The sequence below is a fragment of the Engraulis encrasicolus genome, chromosome 17 (assembly GCF_034702125.1).
Source record: "Engraulis encrasicolus isolate BLACKSEA-1 chromosome 17, IST_EnEncr_1.0, whole genome shotgun sequence".
In the NCBI taxonomy this organism is placed as follows: Eukaryota; Metazoa; Chordata; class Actinopteri; order Clupeiformes; family Engraulidae; genus Engraulis; species Engraulis encrasicolus.
Window position 1 is genome coordinate 35,916,502 of NC_085873.1, and position 18,148 is coordinate 35,934,649.

Below are 18,148 nucleotides of genomic sequence, written 5' to 3' on the forward strand. Positions count from 1 at the left end.
CCCACCCCTCTTCACACACACTCTTCACATGCTCATTTCACCTGGGTGACTGCTTCTTTTCATAACTTCCTGAGGAACTGCCGTTACTAATTCTAAAGTGCAGGTTGCTATGACCTAGAGCCAGTCGTTAGTTCTATCGCATTTGGTCGTCAAACCAAGACCCAGTCGTTAATTCTATCGCATTTGGTTGTCAAGTGAAAAACCCGGTCGTCCATTCTATCACATTTGGTTGTCAAGTCGCCCCAATGTTCTACACGCGTCTTACACATCTCCGATAGACGCGCGTCTCACTAGATTAGGTAGTGGTGTCCATAGCAATGAACCAAGCGCAGTGGTTAATCTACATTCTCACAAAGCCTTACATAAATATATTAATAAATTAATACTTAAATGCTGGTAACCTTCGAGGTGTCCCAATATCAAGGGAAAATGGACTTGGCGTAGCGAACGCTCTGCCTCGTCCATTATTTCCCTTGATATCGGGACACCTCGTCGGCCGTTATTCCTTACATATTACACTGATTTGTGTAGTCACTGTCTTTTTTTCACCCTGTGAGACCTGAAAATTCAGATTTCAGATGGGACTTTTACACAAAATAATTGATAATTTTGAGGTATAAAATGTATCACATATGGTACATTGGGCCTTTATGGTCCTTTCATAAAAACAAACAAAATTCAGTAAAATGGATTCTGAAATCAAAAACCTTTCTAAAAGGATAACTGCACTATTTTGAACATGTATCCACTTTTCTGAATTGTCTGCAATAAAGTGGTACCCACAAATGTTTGATGTTTGCTGATGTCTCCGTTATTACGCTAATTTGGATTTTGTCTCACCACCCTAAAACCACCCTATCCATGATACTTGTGTATTTCCACTCAACTTTGTGAGCTCACAGGAGGGTCAGGAAGATCGGTTGTTGTGAAGCAAGGAGGAACCCAACCATCATCTAACAAGAGTCAGGTTATTCGACATATGGGGATATACAGAACATGTAGGGTAAACAAGGGATGGTAGAGATCAGTGTAGAGATGGGATTTATGGCTCTTTGTCGGGATCCGTATCTTAGTGGCTCGTTCCTTTCAAAGACCCGTTCAAAAAACTGGCTCTTTTGGCTCTTTTTTTAATTATTTATTCAGTGTTTAGAGTGTAGGCCTAATATTTTGACTCCACCTCAAGGTAATTTTGTTCAAACAACAACTGATTATTCTCCTGCTTCTAAATACCGTTTTAAAGGCCAACAATTGTGTTTTTTCCCCAAATTGGATTATTCTGGTCAAGGTCACGTGCTTAAAATGAATGAAAAATGAACGAAATAACAGTCGAGTGGCTCCCCAAGCTGTGATCCGGTTCCCATCGTTCACTTCAGGGAGCCGTTCAAAAGAACCGGCTCGTTCGTGAACGACACACCTCAGTGGCGTATTTATTATGGAGGAATTTTTGAAAGGTTGAAACAGATGAGCCTCTTCTAGCGCATTCAGGCCGACTGAGAACTGTGCCAGTGCCCATTCCTGCACCTAATCGCAAATCGGCCGTTGTGTTCACACCACAGATTTCAACGTTCGCGAACCGGAAAGTTGGTTCGCAACGCGAACCGCAAAATACTAGGTCTTTCTCTGAACACGACGGCCGGTTCACGATTAGGTGCAGGAACGGGCACCGGCACGGACGGTTCTCAGTCGGCCTGAGTGCGCTACTGGCAGCTTGTTCCACCATTGGCAGACAACAATGGAGAGCCACCTCTTGTGAGCAGTGGTTAACTCAGGCGGTTCAAGTTGGAGGAGCCAGTGAGAGTAAATAGAATGGAGACCAGGCATCACCAACATTGTGCCCGCGGGCACCAGGTGGCCCTCAAGGAGCTTTTGAGGTGTCCACCAAGGATGTTAAAAAATACTGACTATGACAAGGTTATAGTAATTTTCTTGTTTTAAATATGAGATTATTTTATCATAACCTTTATCAATAACAAAAAACCTAACAATCATTCAGTCATAGTGATTTTAGAACAATGTCAAGACATTGGTAGAGAATTTTGAACAAACAAGTAGCCCTCGGATAGCACTCGGTAGCCCTCAGGTAGCCCTTGTTTAGCCCTCAGACCCAGAAAGGTTGGGGACCCCTGATGTAGACCAAGCTTCTATTCTTCTCAATTCAACGGTATTGAAGCATTTGAGACCCTGGAACTGTTGCTTCAAAGGCTTTCGGAACCTTGGTCTCCATTCTATTCAGTCTCACATTCAGGAACACATAACTGCATCCTGGATTGATCTCAAGGCCCTTATGTGTTTTGCCTTAGAATGTGTCCATCCAGCTCTAACTTACACACATCTTTATTAAAACAGCTCAAGTCTCAAGAACCTGAATGCAGCATACGGTATGTGTGTCTCCAGGACACAATGGCTTAATATGACAGTATTTGTGACCCCCAAACACTGACACACAGCATATTTCACAACTCCCTCTCAAGTGAGTGGACTTTAACACTACTTCACTTCACTACACTACTACAGGTCTGGGGGTCCTCCCCTAGAAAAAAATATATTTTTAGATGCAACTTCCTGCATTCTAATCAATCTTAGGGGGGAGGAATGACAAATCGCTACTGACTCCTTCAGACTTTCTATATAAGAGCTGGCTACCATTAATAGTGGCAGGTGAACGTGTAATCTTTTCCATATATTTACCCTGATACACATTTAGCGCAATGTAGTTTGCTCAGGACCTGGGAGTGGATACACAACTCCAAACGGGGACGGTCCCGGTTAAACCGGGGCATCTGGTCACACTAATTTAACAGGAAACACAGTGATTTCCTTTTCCAGATGCCACACAATGGGAAGTGGGGAAGAGGTGTCTTCACTAATCAAAGTGTGTTTTTTCTTTTTGAACTCAGGCAAAAGTGGAGATTTTTGAAAAGTAAGGTCTCAAATTTGCGTGTAAACAGAACAAAATGGAGACTTGAATGGCTTTCTCTTTCCCTTGATATCGCAGACAGGTTTAATGTATTTGTAGCAGCTCAACAGCATATTTATGCATTATTGTTTTATGTAAGTGAACAAAAGTTATTTTGGGAAAGAATACTGTAGACATGGTTGAGTCATTGAGTGCCTAGGTTTCAGTTTCCAGTAAAACGGTGCATATGGTTTCAGTTTCAGTTTCCAGTAAAGCTAGCAATCCAGAATTGAGGAATACATTCTGCCCTGCCCATCCATGTTTCCCAATAGTGTGTGTGTGTGTGTGTGTGTGTGTGTGTGTGTGTGTGTGTGTGTGTGTGTGTGTGTGTGTGTGTGTGTGTGTGTGTGTGTGTGTGTGTGTGTGTGTGTGTGTGTGTGTGTGTGTGCGAGTTCGTGCGAGTGCGTGCACATGCATAGACAAAGCCTGCCCCCCACCCCCACCACCACACACACACACACACACACACACACACACACACACACACACACACACACACACACACACACACACACACACACACACACACACACACACACACACACACACACACACACACACACACACACCATGACCGCAAAGCCCAACCTCTTAAAACTGATTGGTTAGCTCTGAAGATAAAAGTTGATGCAGCCATGTGTTCACTGAGGAGGTAGCAGAGATGAAACTGAAAATGGTGAGATGAAAATATTGTATATTCACTTTATTTTATTATAGGCTACTGAAGGAGCATGATGATACTAATTGTGTACATGACATTGTCAGTTTTGTCTATACATGGTATTTGTAGCCTACTTATACTGTGTTTTGAGTTAAAACGTTCTTAGTTTTGATCAAAACTTTCTTAGTTTGCTTCCTGAATGGTTTTCTATGTGTACTGTATATCATGCTGTGAGGACCAATAATCTATAGGATGTCTTGAGTAACTTTGACTGTTTGGAAATTATGTTGATTACCAGAATTTGGCAGGAAGACTTCTGATCTTGACAGAGATGGGTAAAAGTGTCATCAAGCACAACCTGTCATACAGAAGTAGTCGAACTGGTTTAGAACTGGTGTTAGTGGAAACTCCCAAAACTCAGTATATTATTTAATTCAGTATCCTATATACTGTATTTTGCTCAATTATGAAGAGAGAAGGAGAAAGAAAGATAGCGAGAAACAGCCTCCGCCCTCCTGACATGAGTCATAGCATCATCTGTGTTCAAAGTTTGCAAGTCAATATCTTGCCAAAACATTAGGTCACCCCCCCCCCCCCCCCCCCCCCCCCCCCCCCCCCCCCCNCCCGCTTTCCAAACAAAGAAAAAAAAATCCAAACTGTATTGGAAACTGTATTGAATTCTCCATGGAGAAGAGGGTAAGGTACAAGGTCGAGGGTACAAGGTCAAGGGCCAGCGGAAAGGATTTTCATGCTGGTGGTCATTATCTACAATCATTCTGGTAGAGTTACAAGCAATCGGGTTGCGTAATAGTAATTAATTTTGTTCAACATGTCAAACGTAAAGGAGTGAGTTGTCCTTGTTCCTTTTACATAATTGACATTCATGTGTCCATGTTTTCAACAGGTTGCTGAGCAAGCTGTCAAGTGTAGTAAATCAAACCCAAAGGCCAATTGCTTCATAGGTATGGGGGATACAATTCATGTTTATAAATCACACATGAAAAAGAAATTGACATCAGACCCTATATGTTTATTGATGAGCAACAAGAGAACAGGCCATGGGTTTTTCCTCCATAACAAATATATTGTAACTTTGTATCATGTTTTTTACGAGGGCCTGGATTGCACTGACACAATCTGGTGTTTTTTCCCTTCTGATAGCTTCATATTAATTTACAAAATAGATATAAATTCCGACTCATTTCCACTAAAGCTATTTCCAGATAGAGACATTGCTATTCTGTGTCTAGATGCAGATACCACACCTTTAGGTAGGGGTCTACATGAAAAAATGAATCACTTTCCTCCAGAGTGTGGCATGGGGGTGCATTTTTATACATTAGATCAGTATACTTTGGAGAAAAAAGCAATATATTTTGGAAAAATACTCCCTTTTTCAGTTCTATCAGAGGAACAAAGAGAAGGTCTATTAGAAAATGAATTCCTCATGAGTGTCCACGGCCAACCTGGGGAGAGTGGGGCCCCAATTTTTAACAAATCAGGTCGATTAGTTGGAGCGTATCGTGGAATCATAGAAGGAACAGACATTGGACTTGGAGTAGTGTGTGTAGTAACCCCCCAAAGCCCTGAGCCACTGGATTGTGGGGTCAACCCAGATTGGAGCGGCCACCCACACCCACAACGCTCACCTGGAAAATAATACAGTACTCAAAATGCAATATACAATTACACATAGTGTGTTACAGTATAGCTTATTAAATAGAGGGAGCATTATGTCATGTTTTTAGGTTGTTCCCAAAAAAAATGTGCCGGCGCCACATGGCAGGTGCCATCACTGTGAGGGTGTTACACTCCACTGTTGGCCCTGGCTGATCCACAAAGATAATAACTTACCAAGCCCATTTCCTATTGTCCAACCAGGAACAATAGGAAATGGAAACGTCTTATCTGGTGGTAGCCACCTGCTCCCATCCCAATGCCCACACACCAAAAAATAAAATAACATACATTTAAAAATAAACAAAAACAACAAAAAATCCCACATCAAATGAAAAACAAACCAGAGATCTATTAGGCTAATTTTTTTTTTACAATAGTTAAAGTTATGTAATAAGTATCACTCAAACCCTAAACGTTTTCGATACATTGAGGATAAAATTCTACACACAGCTTGCTCAGCAACCATTTTAGGTCCATCTCTCAGCCCCCCATCCTCCTCCACAGGGAAATAAAGGTGTGACACACCAGCCTCCAAACCAGTAAGTATATAAGCATACTCATTACAACCTATAACCTATAAAAATGTGCCATGGATCAAGCCTATTTTCTGAAAGCTAAAGCTATCCTCTCCATTTCTAAAGCCATCCATCCTCATGGCAGCTGTCAAAAAGCAGCTTGTCTTGAGAGGCAAAAGGCCAAACGGACTTTACTGGAAATTGACCACCCGGCCAACTGTCCCACCACCACAGACAGCTGGGAATGATCTCAACATCCAAGGTATCTATTTAATGAACCATACGTAGTGTAGAACATAAATATCTCAAATTAGGGTTTTAAAGCAATACTCCACAATTTCTGGAAATAAGCTCATGTAAAATGTCCCCTTTCTCCTGTCTTTTTTTGCAGCTGTTCTCTCATTGCAGTGATATTACTTCTTGTTCCAAGCTAGCAATTGCCATTCAATCGTATAGGACCAGTTAGAGGCTAACTGGCCCCATGCGATTCAATGATCTTGAAGGTAGAATTTGCATTGTTGTATTGCAGATGCAGAGAACAGCTGGAATTACAGGAGAAGGGTAAAATTCAATTATTTAACTCCAGTCGAGGTTTCAAATGAGCTTATTTCCATAAATGGTGGAGTAAGTAACCCCGTCCATCCAAATATCTTCAGTACTCTGTAGGTTAAAATTAGACACTTTCCCCTTTTCCTGCACTGGATAGGCCAAAGACTATAGGCCTATCTGGTGAATGTGCTGTAAATTCTTTTGTTTATGGGCTTTTATGCCTTTATTTGATAGGACAGTCTGAGATGGTGACAGGAAGCGAGTGGGACAGAGAGACGGGGTGGGATCGGGAAATGACCCCGGCCGGACTCGAACCGGGGTCCCCGTGGGGGCATGCAAACCCAAATGTGGGGGGCTCAGCGCGCTGTGCCACAACGCCCCCGAATGTGCTGTAAATTCTGATGATTAGTTCTACTTTGCCAATCACATGACTTATTTGATATGGAAGTGGCCAATTTGTCATTAATGTAATTATTTACATTTTCCCAGGTGGCCATATTGTTACTGCCAGAGCGAGTGCCAGAGTCAGCGGAGGAGGAGGAAGGGTGCCTGGTACAAGACCAGCTGAGGCCAGCGAAGAACCTCAAGGGGGATTGATAGTAGCACTTCCACGGAGGTGCAGCACAGAAAAGTAGCCACCACGCCCCCCTCTGCAGCGATAAAACAACCCCTGGCTGCAGTACAGAGGAGATACGTCAACCAACAGAGTGGCCACCAGCCGCCTCAACTTCCTCCAGCTGCTGCATGGCAATATCACCCCCTACTGGTCACTGCTGGAGTGACACACTGTCAACACACGAAGATCACCCACCATCTGCTGATTTCAGTCCAATTATTTCCCTGGTAAAAATTGAAATGAATAACTGGAAGGGTTGATTGTACCTTTGGGGGCACGTGACCAGAGCAAAGTTATGCATGGCATGGATAACATCACCATGATGTTGTGTACAATAAAAAAAACAAATCCTCTCCCTTAATCGCATTGTTGTTTTATGCAGACTTTATTTTCTTCAATCAGTCATGATTTTAATGAACAGTCATTTAATTATTGAATAGGTGTGTGTGTGTGTGTGTGTGTGTGTGTGTGTGTGTGTGTGTGTGTGTGTGTGTGTGTGTGTGTGTGTGTGTGTGTGTGTGTGTGTGTGTGTGTGTGTGTGTGTGTGTGTGTGTGTGTGAGATCTGCAAAGGAAACTCAGAAGCACCAATGTTATAGTCCAGTGTTTCCCAACCTTTTTTGTCCTGCGTACCCCCCAAGCAATTTTGTCATTTGATGAGTACACCCTCACTCATGCTCTATATCCGTTCCTCTATCCCAATGTGACTACACTCCATATATTCGTTATTATTTCATTTTTTCAAGTACCCCCTGAGGTGTGCTCGCGTACCCCTAGTGGTACACATACCCCTGGTTGGGAAACACTGTTATAGTCGACTGAATCACAACAATGGGAACGATAAAATAAATGCATTTATTGTCCAAAGGAAAAAGTATAGGCTATAAGCTATAAGCTATAAGGAGATAGCGAGGGGGTACTCATATGGCAAAAAGGCAAAATAAAAAAAGTTGGGAAACATTGACTAAATGGTTGTGACTTTCCAATGAGCGCCATTCATTTTCCTAGTCTACAAAAGGGGCATGGTTGTGGTGGGTGACAAGGATCAGAATCAACACAGGTAGTCTTCTTCCTCTACCAGTTGGAATGGCAGCTTAGAACCTTACTTTGAGGGAGGAAACCAACGCACACCAGAGGTTTCGAGGTGCAGGTAGCGGGTGCAAGATCAATTTTGTAGAAGAAGGTACCGCACACTCTTGTCCATCGTGCTGCAATTTATTGACAAACAACGTTTCGGCCCGTATGGCCTTTCTCAAGTTTTTGAAAGGCCATACGGGCCGAAACGTTGTTTGTCAATAAATTGCAGCACGATGGACAAGAGTGTGCGGTACCTTCTTCTACAAAATTGAGCTTAGAACCTTACGTCATATCGCCACACATCACATGACTGTGCGTGAGGAAATCCCATTACATACATACATGCATGCACACACACACACTGGTCAGGTATGGGGGTAGGGGGCCCAAAATTCCAAGCTTTCATAGGGCCCAAAATTTCTGGCAGCGCCCCTGCACACACACACACACACACACACGCATGCACGCACACACAAACACAAACACCCACATACACACACACAGAGTCAAGACTTGTCACATAGGGTGTTGGTAGACCGATGCAATTTTTGTGGGTTGCGTGTAGGCTACCGACACCAGATTTCTCGCAGACCAGGTGGCATGTGAGTCACTCATGCATGCCAGACACAAAAACTACAAATAGCCTAATACTGCAATACACCTCAATGCCAGAAATAAGCAGATTTTTTAAGAAATTAACAATCTACATAAGGCCCAACAGGCAAAGGTGTATATTTGGCTTTGAAAGTGTTGGGGACATTATGGTAAATTGTCATGGTTAATTAAACTTTCCATTATATTTTTTGGAAAGGTGGTGGGGATAAGCTAGGGTCATCTCAAAAGTGGTATGGACTTGTCCCCATGATCCACACCCAAAATTACACCTACGCCTACAGGTTATAGAGCTCTTCAGCGTTGACGTCAACTTGTATGCGGCGTTTGCACTACCGGTTCCATGGCGATTTTTTACATTGCAAAACGCCATAGAGATTCAGGTTTGGCAAAAATATAAGTTGCACGGCAACAACGAACATTAGCGTGTCCCCGCATCCCTTTCTCATTAGTGGAACGGATCGTATCATCATGTTGGTGTATTCACATGTTAAATCATGACGATTATAATTCAATATTGCTAACCCCTTTCTGATCATTAAAACTTCCGAACTACATACTTTCCTTTGGTTGCCATGGTTACAACCTTCCGCACGTATATGCCGTTAGATAGAGGCGCCGCTTCTGTAGTCGCCAAAAGCTTCCGGGTTTAGCATATGGACTCAACATCGTATTTATGTCGAAGTTTGACACAAAATGATCAACCATGTCATACCTACAGCCTATTTTTAACACCCTCGACAGTTTGCGGGGGTTCGCTAAGCGCATGCTTGCACTCGGAGCTTATTTGAAATTTACCCCTATACATTCCCAATGGAGGCCGGAAGCCGATACGAACCAGGAAGTCCTTAAATGCTAACATGAAAGACTACAATCTACTACATGCTTCCGCGTTACTGAAGAACTCTATTGTCATCATGAACAACAAAGCAACCCAAAGACACTAAGGCAGCAACTCCCTGGAGCCTCCAGAGGATGGAATAGGTATTGCAGCCTTGGTTTACAGTACACACTAGCTTCACGATTATCATTAGATTGTCACTTTTATTATATCTTATTAAAGGACATTCATTGCCATGACATAGCCTTGTGAATGCAGTAACAAAAACCTGTGAAACAGACAGATCTCCTAATGTATGCCTATATCACGTCCTCAGGTCCTATAGGCCTACTAGATCAGAATAGGCTTAAGGAAAATTACGTACTGTTCGAGCAAATTCACCAATCTTTCTTAAATACTGATTGAATATGAAGGATTTCTCATTCCTGAATGGACTTTAAAGAAATTTTGAGAAAATGAGGGGGCACCCGGATTTGAACCGGGGACCTCTTGATCTGCAGTCAAATGCTCTACCACTGAGCTATACCCCCTTCTGCCACTATAGGAATTTTTTAGATATATAACTACTCTGTCCATCTTACGTTTGAGGTTATTAATAAGTTAGTCTATGTCGGAGTCTGGTGATCAATGTATGCTTTCGAATACCGTTTCATTTGTAACGTAGGCCTACAAATGGAAAAAAAAAAAGTAGGCTACATTTTAATGTTAGGCGCAGCGCAAGACGGCTTGCTCACCGATTAGACATGTTGGAAGCAAAGATTTGCTATGATGCTTTCAAACACCAGAGGGCAGTATACTATAGCCTTCGTCAAGTTAGGCAAATTCAGAATTCAATCATAGTGCATAGTGGCTTACGCTACAGGCAGAGCTTGTGACTTGTAGATTGACTATCACAAGTCAATTTTCCTACACCTGCATTCCAAAAGAATTGTTTTAATACTCTAGATTCTATAAAGTAGCCCCAATGCGCGATGCTGCTGTCTCCACAGCTCCTGAAGCAATTCAGCTACGCCAGTCTGCTAATGTGAACATTGATGCAGACCTGTCTTCTAGTCCAATGACATTGGAATATGATGACAGCACTTTTCTGCTTTGCCGCTGTGCTGTGTAGTGTAGCCTACACACAATGTGCACTCCATATAAGGCCGTCAGACTGTTTGGGGTGTTTTTTTCCTTTCGACCACGGTACCGCCCTTCTCTCACCAAAAAAGCCGTGTCTCTACACTCGCCACATTACGCTACCGCGCATGTATGAGCTCCTGGGTCGTGAACGCGCCCATTGCCGAAACGGGGATAATCCGCATACTTTACCATTACCCTGACCAGATCAACTTAAGATCAACCTTGGTGAATTCCGGCGTAGCGGTGCACTGAAAACCTAGCTACAGCATTGCTGAGGCGTCCCTTTTTCCTCCTGCATTTTAGTGGAATTTATATCTTGCCGAAAATGAACCCGTCGTGTAGCAGATGTAATAAGACCGTGTACCCAACGGAAAAAGTAAATTGCCTGGACAAGGTAAGAACGGATGTCTGAACGTGCCATTTGTCAAATTGGAGGAAAAATGATAACGTGCTGCTAGTCCACTGCTTTGTCATGTGGATAGGTTGCATAGGCTATCGATTTCAAAGTAGGCTTGAAATCGTCTGAACTGTTGCTCTGACTTTTGTAAATGCATTGCTAGGCTTTCAACACCAGTTAGCTGGGATTGTTCTGACCATTTTCATACAGACCGTTACAGGTATCACGACAGCCTTTGAAGCTTTTGTTTGTCCAAAATCCATATTCATAATAATTGACCGCTCATCTGTTTGCATTGCACGTTCGCGTTGAGCAGAGATTTCTCTCTGTTCTGCCATGAGTGAGGCTGATGGAAGTTGCATTTGCAATTGCTGAAAAGAAAAAAGAAAAACTGACTTCCTGTTCAAGGTTTGTAATGCCACAAATGCAAGTTTGACAATGCCTCCACGTACGTTCATTGAGAACGCTGCTCTTGTAACGCCAGATACAATGTTACACTCTGACGGGGCGTATGACTTGAATGTGCAACATTGTTACTTCAGTGTTCAAGCAAGCAACATGCATCATTGAGAACATGGCATGACATTTTTAGCGTTTTTAGCTAACTTTGTCCGCGTCGACTTCAGACGACTGCCTGTGATGTGGGCGTCGCCGCGGCACCAATCTTCAATCATAAAGCTCTTCATTTGACAAGAGAGATTCCCCTTCTCCTACCCTGGTTAAGTAGGCTAACAGAAAATGTAAACGCTGCCATTGCCTTATAAACAATGAATTTCCTATCAAAGTTATTTTCATAGGAACCTGTAGGCTATTCCTTATCGTTGGACTTAGGGATGCCCAGAAGTTTCTGGCCTAGTAACCCAGAAAGGCATTGATTGTCTTTGCCCATTGGCAATGCAAAATCACCTGGCTGTGTTATGGCAGGACTTTGATCTTTGCACTATGAACCCCATCTAAAAAGCTATATCTTTATGGCTTTGGCTGATTGATACTTGATATAATGTCATACTTGTACTACAGTAACTTACATGGGCATATCATTCGGCATACAATTCGGCCACCCTGTGTGGGTTTATTTCTATTGGCCCAATTACCCTCCAATGAAGTTGGTCAGGCTATATTTATAACCGGCCTACATCGCGGTTTGTCACAGCCTGCATTGGGTAGGCCTATTTGGCAGGATGTGGTGCGCAGACAGAGGCCTAAAACAGTTTCACTAGGTGTGTTAAAGACGAGAGAGAGAGAGAGAGAGAGAGAGAGAGAGAGAGAGAGAGAGAGAGAGAGAGAGAGAGAGAGAGAGAGAGAGAGAGAGAGAGAGAGAGAGAGAGAGAGAGAGAGAGAGAGAGAGAGAGAGAGAGAGAGAGAGATGATGACTGTGTGGGAGGTATGCCTCACCCATTCTTGTGCGTATGTATCTGTTTTGAGACCATACTATGATGACGGCACACTTGGAGAGAGAGAGAGAGAGAGAGAGAGAGAGACAGAGAGAAGGGGTGAGGGAGCCACAGGAATAACAGTTAAAGGCATTGTGTTTGAATGCTCGTCGCCTCAGTCTTTCATGATCAGCTGAACTGTGTGCAGACTGCAGTCCGTCTTGTCATCAGCTAACCACTTCCTCTCCTCCCCTCCCCTCTCCTCTCCTCTCCTCTCCTCTCCCCTTTCCTCCTCTCCTCTCCTCTACCCTTTCCTCCTCTCCTCTCCTCTACCCTTTCCTACTCCCCTCTCCTCATTCCCCCTCTCCTCATTCCTCCTCTCCTCCCCTCCTCCCCCTCTCCTCTCCTCTCTCCTACCCTCTCCCCCCTCTCCTCTCCTTTCCTCCCCTCCCCTCCCCCCTTTCCTCTTCTCCTCTCCTCTCCTCCCCTCCCCTCTCTCCTTTCCTCCTCTCCTCTCCTCTCCTCTACCCTTTCATACTGCCCTCTCCTCATCCCTCCTCTCCTCCCCTCCTCCCCCTCTCCTCTCTTACCCTCTCCCCCCTCTCCTCTCCTCTCCCCTTTCCTCCTCTCCTCTCCTCTACCCTTTCCTACACCCCTCTCCTCATCCCTCCTCTCCTCTACCCTTTCCTACACCCCTCTCCTCATCCCTCCTCTCCTCCCCTCCTCCCCCTCTCCTCTCCTACCCTCTCGCCCCTCTCCTCTCCTTTCCTCTCGCCCCTCTCCTCTCCTTTCCTCCCCTTTCCTCTTCTCCTCTCCTCCCTTATCCTCTCCTCCCCTCCTCCCCTCCTCTCCTCCCCTCTCCTCCCCTCCCCTCCACTCTCCCTTCCACTCTCCCTTCCTCCCATCTCTCCATGTGTCTGCTTGCCCTCGGTTGACTCAAGGCTGTATGGGAGTACTTTGATCTGTTTTAGCTGACCAAAGCATGTATGTCATCATGATCTCTTTCCCCTTTTTGCCAGACATGAGCCATAATGTACGTACTCATAGTAGAATGAGAATGTATCGTATGACTAAGTGTGCGCTCATTCCACGCCAGATTCCATTTTTTTTAGATTCCAGAGTGTGCATGCTCAATTGGTATGGAATGACCCTACGTATAGATTTCATCTCTATTGTAACCAGAACAGGGGTGCAGCATTTCTCAAAAGAGAAGTTGTTAGCCTGTTAGCAACTTCGGTAGTTGCCAATGGGAAAATGCTTTGAAAACAACAAAGTAGGTAAAGAAGTAAGCAACTTTGGTTTCGAGAAATGCACCCCAGAACATTAAAAAAGTAGAGTAGAGCAGAGTACTTATATTACGGTACATTAATTCTGAAGGAAATGAAAGTGTCTGTCATCTTACATAAATACACAAATACAAAACATACACAAATACCCTATACACATAATTGTACATTACAGTAAACTTATAGCACATTCCTTGTAGAGGAAGTTGGAGCGTCCACATTCCAGAAGTGCTACTTGCCAATGAGTGACCTGACTCCAGTAAACAGCCCAACAAACAAACAAACAAACAAACAAAACAATCAGAAAGCTATGCCACAGTTGCCATGGTAATCCAGTGAGTCAGGCCCGGCTGAGCCGTGGTGTTCTGTGCACTGTTGTGTGGGGGGGGGGGGGCATGCTCGCATGCGTGTGTACGTGTGTGTACATGTGCATGCATGTTTGTGCGTGCGTGCGTGGTGCATGAAACTTTGTGTGTTTGTGTGTGTGTGTGTGTGTGTGTTTGTCTGTGCAAGTGTGTGTGTGTGTGTGTGTGTGTGTGTGTGTGTGTGTGTGTGTGTGTTTGTCTGTGCGAGTGTGTGTGTGTGTGTGTGTGTGTGTGTGTGTGTGTGTGTGTGTTTGTCTGTGCGAGTGTGTGTGTGAGCAAGTGAGTTCTCCATGCTGGAATGTTCCCATGCTGTCATTCTCCCCTAGCCAGGCATCTGATCCCCATCTGGATGCTGTTCCCTTTGGATAAGTCACACCACTGATTTCAGCTGGCCACACATAGCATTACAATGCATTATATGATATTATCTCATATACCATATGAATTACATTTGAAACCAGAAGTTTAGATAACTTCCTATAACTGTCTCAGATTAGTGTCTATAGGGCATTTGGTAGACCAGTCTATATATATATTTTTAAATATTACTAGTTTATTAGAGAGAGAGACTTCAGCAAAGGACCCGGGCCGGAATCGAACCCAGGTTGCCGGCATAGCAGCCACGGTAGGGTCTGGTTGGCCATTCTAAAAGGAAAACAGGAGTGGACTGTTTGGCTAGAGGAGAGTGAGGGGTGGTGCTAGACCAGGGGTCCGTTTCTCGAAACCGTCTTTGCTATCGTTGTTAGCAAAGTCCTTCGTAAGAGCGACTCAACTCTCTCTCGATAGCGACACTCACCAGTAAATCCAAGGGAACGGTAAGATAGACTTAAGACGGTTAGCAACGACAAAAATCGAGAAGACCATAGGGGTGGCTAGCCGGCTGTGTCCAAAATTATTTATCCACCCAGTAGATGGGGGGGTCTGAAAACCAAGACATCCCCTGCCTTTGTCATGTACAGTATTTGGCTTTGCGTTAGTACCGGTATATAGCCAGTGTCTCTTCAGATGACTATCATGTGCCCCGCCCATAGCTGCCAGAGGGCCCGGGGTGCAGGGTTGAAACTGGTCTAGCTGACCGGTGTGGTCCAGCTGGCTGCCTGGCTGGTTGTTCTGCCTCTCTGTGGTCAAACCTGTTTATAGACCCTGCAGGTGTGGGTCAGAAAGACTGATACATCAGTGATCATGGCATGCAAGGCCAGTGTGCGTGTGCGTGTGTGTGCGTATGCATGCGTGTGTGCGTATGCGTGCGTATGTGTGTGTGTGCGTATGTGTGTGTGTGTGTGTGTGTGTGTGTGTGTGTGTGTGTGTGTACACGCGCGCACGTGTGTGTGTGTGAGCGCACGTGTGTGTGTGCTCTGTGTATGTGTGTTGGTCGGGGAATCTGACAGACTAATGATCCTGACGCACAAGGCTAATTGTTGGCCCCAGATGGCCTTGAAGCTACAATAGGCCTCAAAAGGTGTACGTGTGTGTTTCTGCCTGCCTGCCTGCCTGCGCGTGTTTGCATTGTATGTTTTGTGCGTGTACTGTACTTGCATTGGTGTCTGTGTGTGCACCAGTTTGGTTTTGTGCGCATCAGGTAGTGGTTGCATGTAAAAATGTGTGTGTGCGTGCGTGCGTGCGTGTGTGCGTGTGTGCGTGCGTGTGTGTGTGTGTGCGTGCGTGCGTGCGTGCGTGCGTGCAAATTCATTCATAGTTCATCTTGTTTGCCCACATCCCATGGAACAGAGACCTACAGTGTTTCCCATACATTGAGGAAACTATGGCGCACCGCCATAGTTTAAATTTGGCCGCCATAGTTTCCGAAAATATAAAAAAATATATGTATTTTTAAATGTATTTATTTATTTATTTTTACTTTTTTTTATAACGATTTGAAAAACGATTTCCTTCGCATTTTCCTCCTGGAGTAAATACATCCTACACTGTAGAGATAACCATGAGTGCTTGAAAGACAGAGGGATCAAAAGCCTAGTCAAGTTGTTGTAGTTAACTTGGGTTTGGGAACTATAAAAAAGGGACAGTTAGAATGAGTTTACTGACACTCCCCAGGCTTTGTTTTACAGTTGTATGATAATGAGGTAGGCGACAGGCCTTAATTGACACAGCAGAGGAGACATCGGGCTGCATATAGAAATGAATGTGTAATGAATGTGAATATAGGCAGAGGCAAAAATGTGTAATATGTTGTTCAGCCCTTTTACTGGGAGGAACTTTGTAAAACTGGCCCTGTGACCAGGACCCCTCATGTAGAATGTGTACTCCTTATGTGTGGGGGGAAAAGGGCATAGGCTACTCTCATGGACCCTTTTTGTCTGTGCGTTAACTAGGGGTGGTACGGTTCACAAAATTCACGGTTCGGTTCATATCGCGGTGTCAAGGTCACGGTTTTCGGTTCTCTACGGTTATTTTTCTTTAGTTCGTGATAAATGGTGCACTGGCTAATAGAATCGGACTTATCGTTAAATATCCTACATATGGTTTGTATAGGCTTATAATGTGAAAATGGTCTGATTTTAATTGTGTCATTCTCTGATTTGGTCTTATACTCTAATGTTTTAATCAGAGAGACTGGATAAGATACTCCTAGAATCTCTGTTTTACATATTTTTCTGGGCAGTAAATGAATTGCGGTTTGCGATGGATTGCACGGTTCGGTTCGGTATGTGTGTGAATTGTACAGTTTCGGTTTTCGGTGCGGTTTGTGCCATCCCTAGCGTTAACAATTTCACAGTGCTCCTAAATTCTTATCTGTGCTCCTATTTTGTTTTATTTATTTTTTTCATTGCATAGACCCCTGCATGAGGGACGAATGAAAAGTGTGTTGCAAACAGAAATGGTTCACTGTACAGTGCTGCATTTTTTAACCCTATTCAGACTGGGCTTTTTTGGCATTACTGGGCCTGGGGGCCTGGGGCCCTCATAGCTCATGAACGAAACATGGTATGAACACCAAACTTTGGCAAGATGATCTACATATGGACACCTATAACTGACCCAATTTTTGTGTCATTATCTGGTATTATGACGTCATTATGACATCATCTGATTATAATGCCCAAAATCTCGCCATAATGTATTGTCCATCAAATTTAAGTAATGCACTTAAATCTTAATGATTACATGCTTCAGACCACTTAAATGCTCACAAAGTTGTCTGATGCTAATGGAAATAACAAAAAAAATATGAAAAAGGAACAATAATGAGACTTAGATCAGTGATTTTCAGTCAGACATACCTGTCAGAAAACCGTTGCCATGGCAACGGCAAAAATGGTAAACAAAATCTTTTGGCACTAAACTGTAGCCAACTAAATTTTAGGAAAAGACACCAAGTTTCGTAGTCATAGCTTAAGTCGTTAAGGAATTACACAACATCAAAGTTGGTGCGGGCACTTTTAGCCCCCCCCCCAGTCTGGATAGGGTTAATATAAATGACAATGAATGTACTACTATACATGTCATGGGTAAAATCTTTTGTAATTTCTCAAAACATAAATGGCTGAAATGTAGGCCTATAGTTTCTCCATGCGCCAATGTCATACTTAACTCAATATTTTGCCGTTTTGCATTTACGCCGTGTGAATTTCCACGCCATGAGGTCTGCAAGCATTTGACCTGGCCTATTCTCGTTGTCGATCCATTTCTCCAAGGCGAGATGCAAAAGGTGTGTCTAACTCAGATTCAAGATATGTCTCTGAAATACTACAATCAATAAGACCACCCATTTGTCCACTCACCTGCTAACTGAACTGGTGCGTCACTCGATTAAAAACACCCCATTGAGATGTTGGAAATACTCAAAATGGATTGGTCCTCTAAATCAGTGTTTCCAAACCTTATTTGTCCTACGTACCCCCTAAACCATTTTGTCATATGATGAGTACCCCCTCGCCCTCACACATGCTCTGTTCCTCTATCCCAATGTGACTACACTCAATGTATTTGCTATTATTACATTTTTCCGCGTAACCCCTGAGGTGTGCTCGCGTACCCCTAGTGGTACACGTACCCCTGGTTGGGAAACACTGCTCTATCTACCAATAGCATTTGAAAGTGTTTGAAGTGTGCATGCATGGCCAGACTAAATGAGTTTCCCA

At 43.8% G+C, this 18,148-nt stretch overlaps 1 protein-coding gene, 1 long non-coding RNA gene and 1 other non-coding gene across 3 annotated transcripts in view; 2 read left to right on the forward strand and 1 right to left on the reverse strand.

Moving 5' to 3' along the window:
- The first annotated feature begins 5,681 nt into the window (after positions 1 to 5,681).
- LOC134467453 (uncharacterized) lies at positions 5,682 to 7,416 on the forward strand. Its single transcript, XR_010038560.1, has 3 exons — positions 5,682 to 5,836; positions 5,939 to 6,074; positions 6,851 to 7,416. It is a non-coding gene; the product is annotated as an uncharacterized LOC134467453 (long non-coding RNA).
- Positions 7,417 to 9,963: 2,547 nt separating this feature from the next.
- Positions 9,964 to 10,035, reverse strand: trnac-gca (transfer RNA cysteine (anticodon GCA)). The gene has a single exon. It is a non-coding gene; the product is annotated as a tRNA-Cys (tRNA).
- A 704-nt stretch (positions 10,036 to 10,739) lies between these two features.
- LOC134466818 (LIM and SH3 domain protein 1-like) overlaps positions 10,740 to 18,148 on the forward strand; it is a 59,440-nt gene continuing 52,031 nt past the window's right edge. The window contains exon 1 of the mRNA XM_063220705.1: positions 10,740 to 11,021. Coding sequence (XP_063076775.1) covers positions 10,953 to 11,021 — 69 coding nt within the window. The 5' untranslated portion in view covers positions 10,740 to 10,952. The remainder of the gene's footprint in view (positions 11,022 to 18,148) is intronic.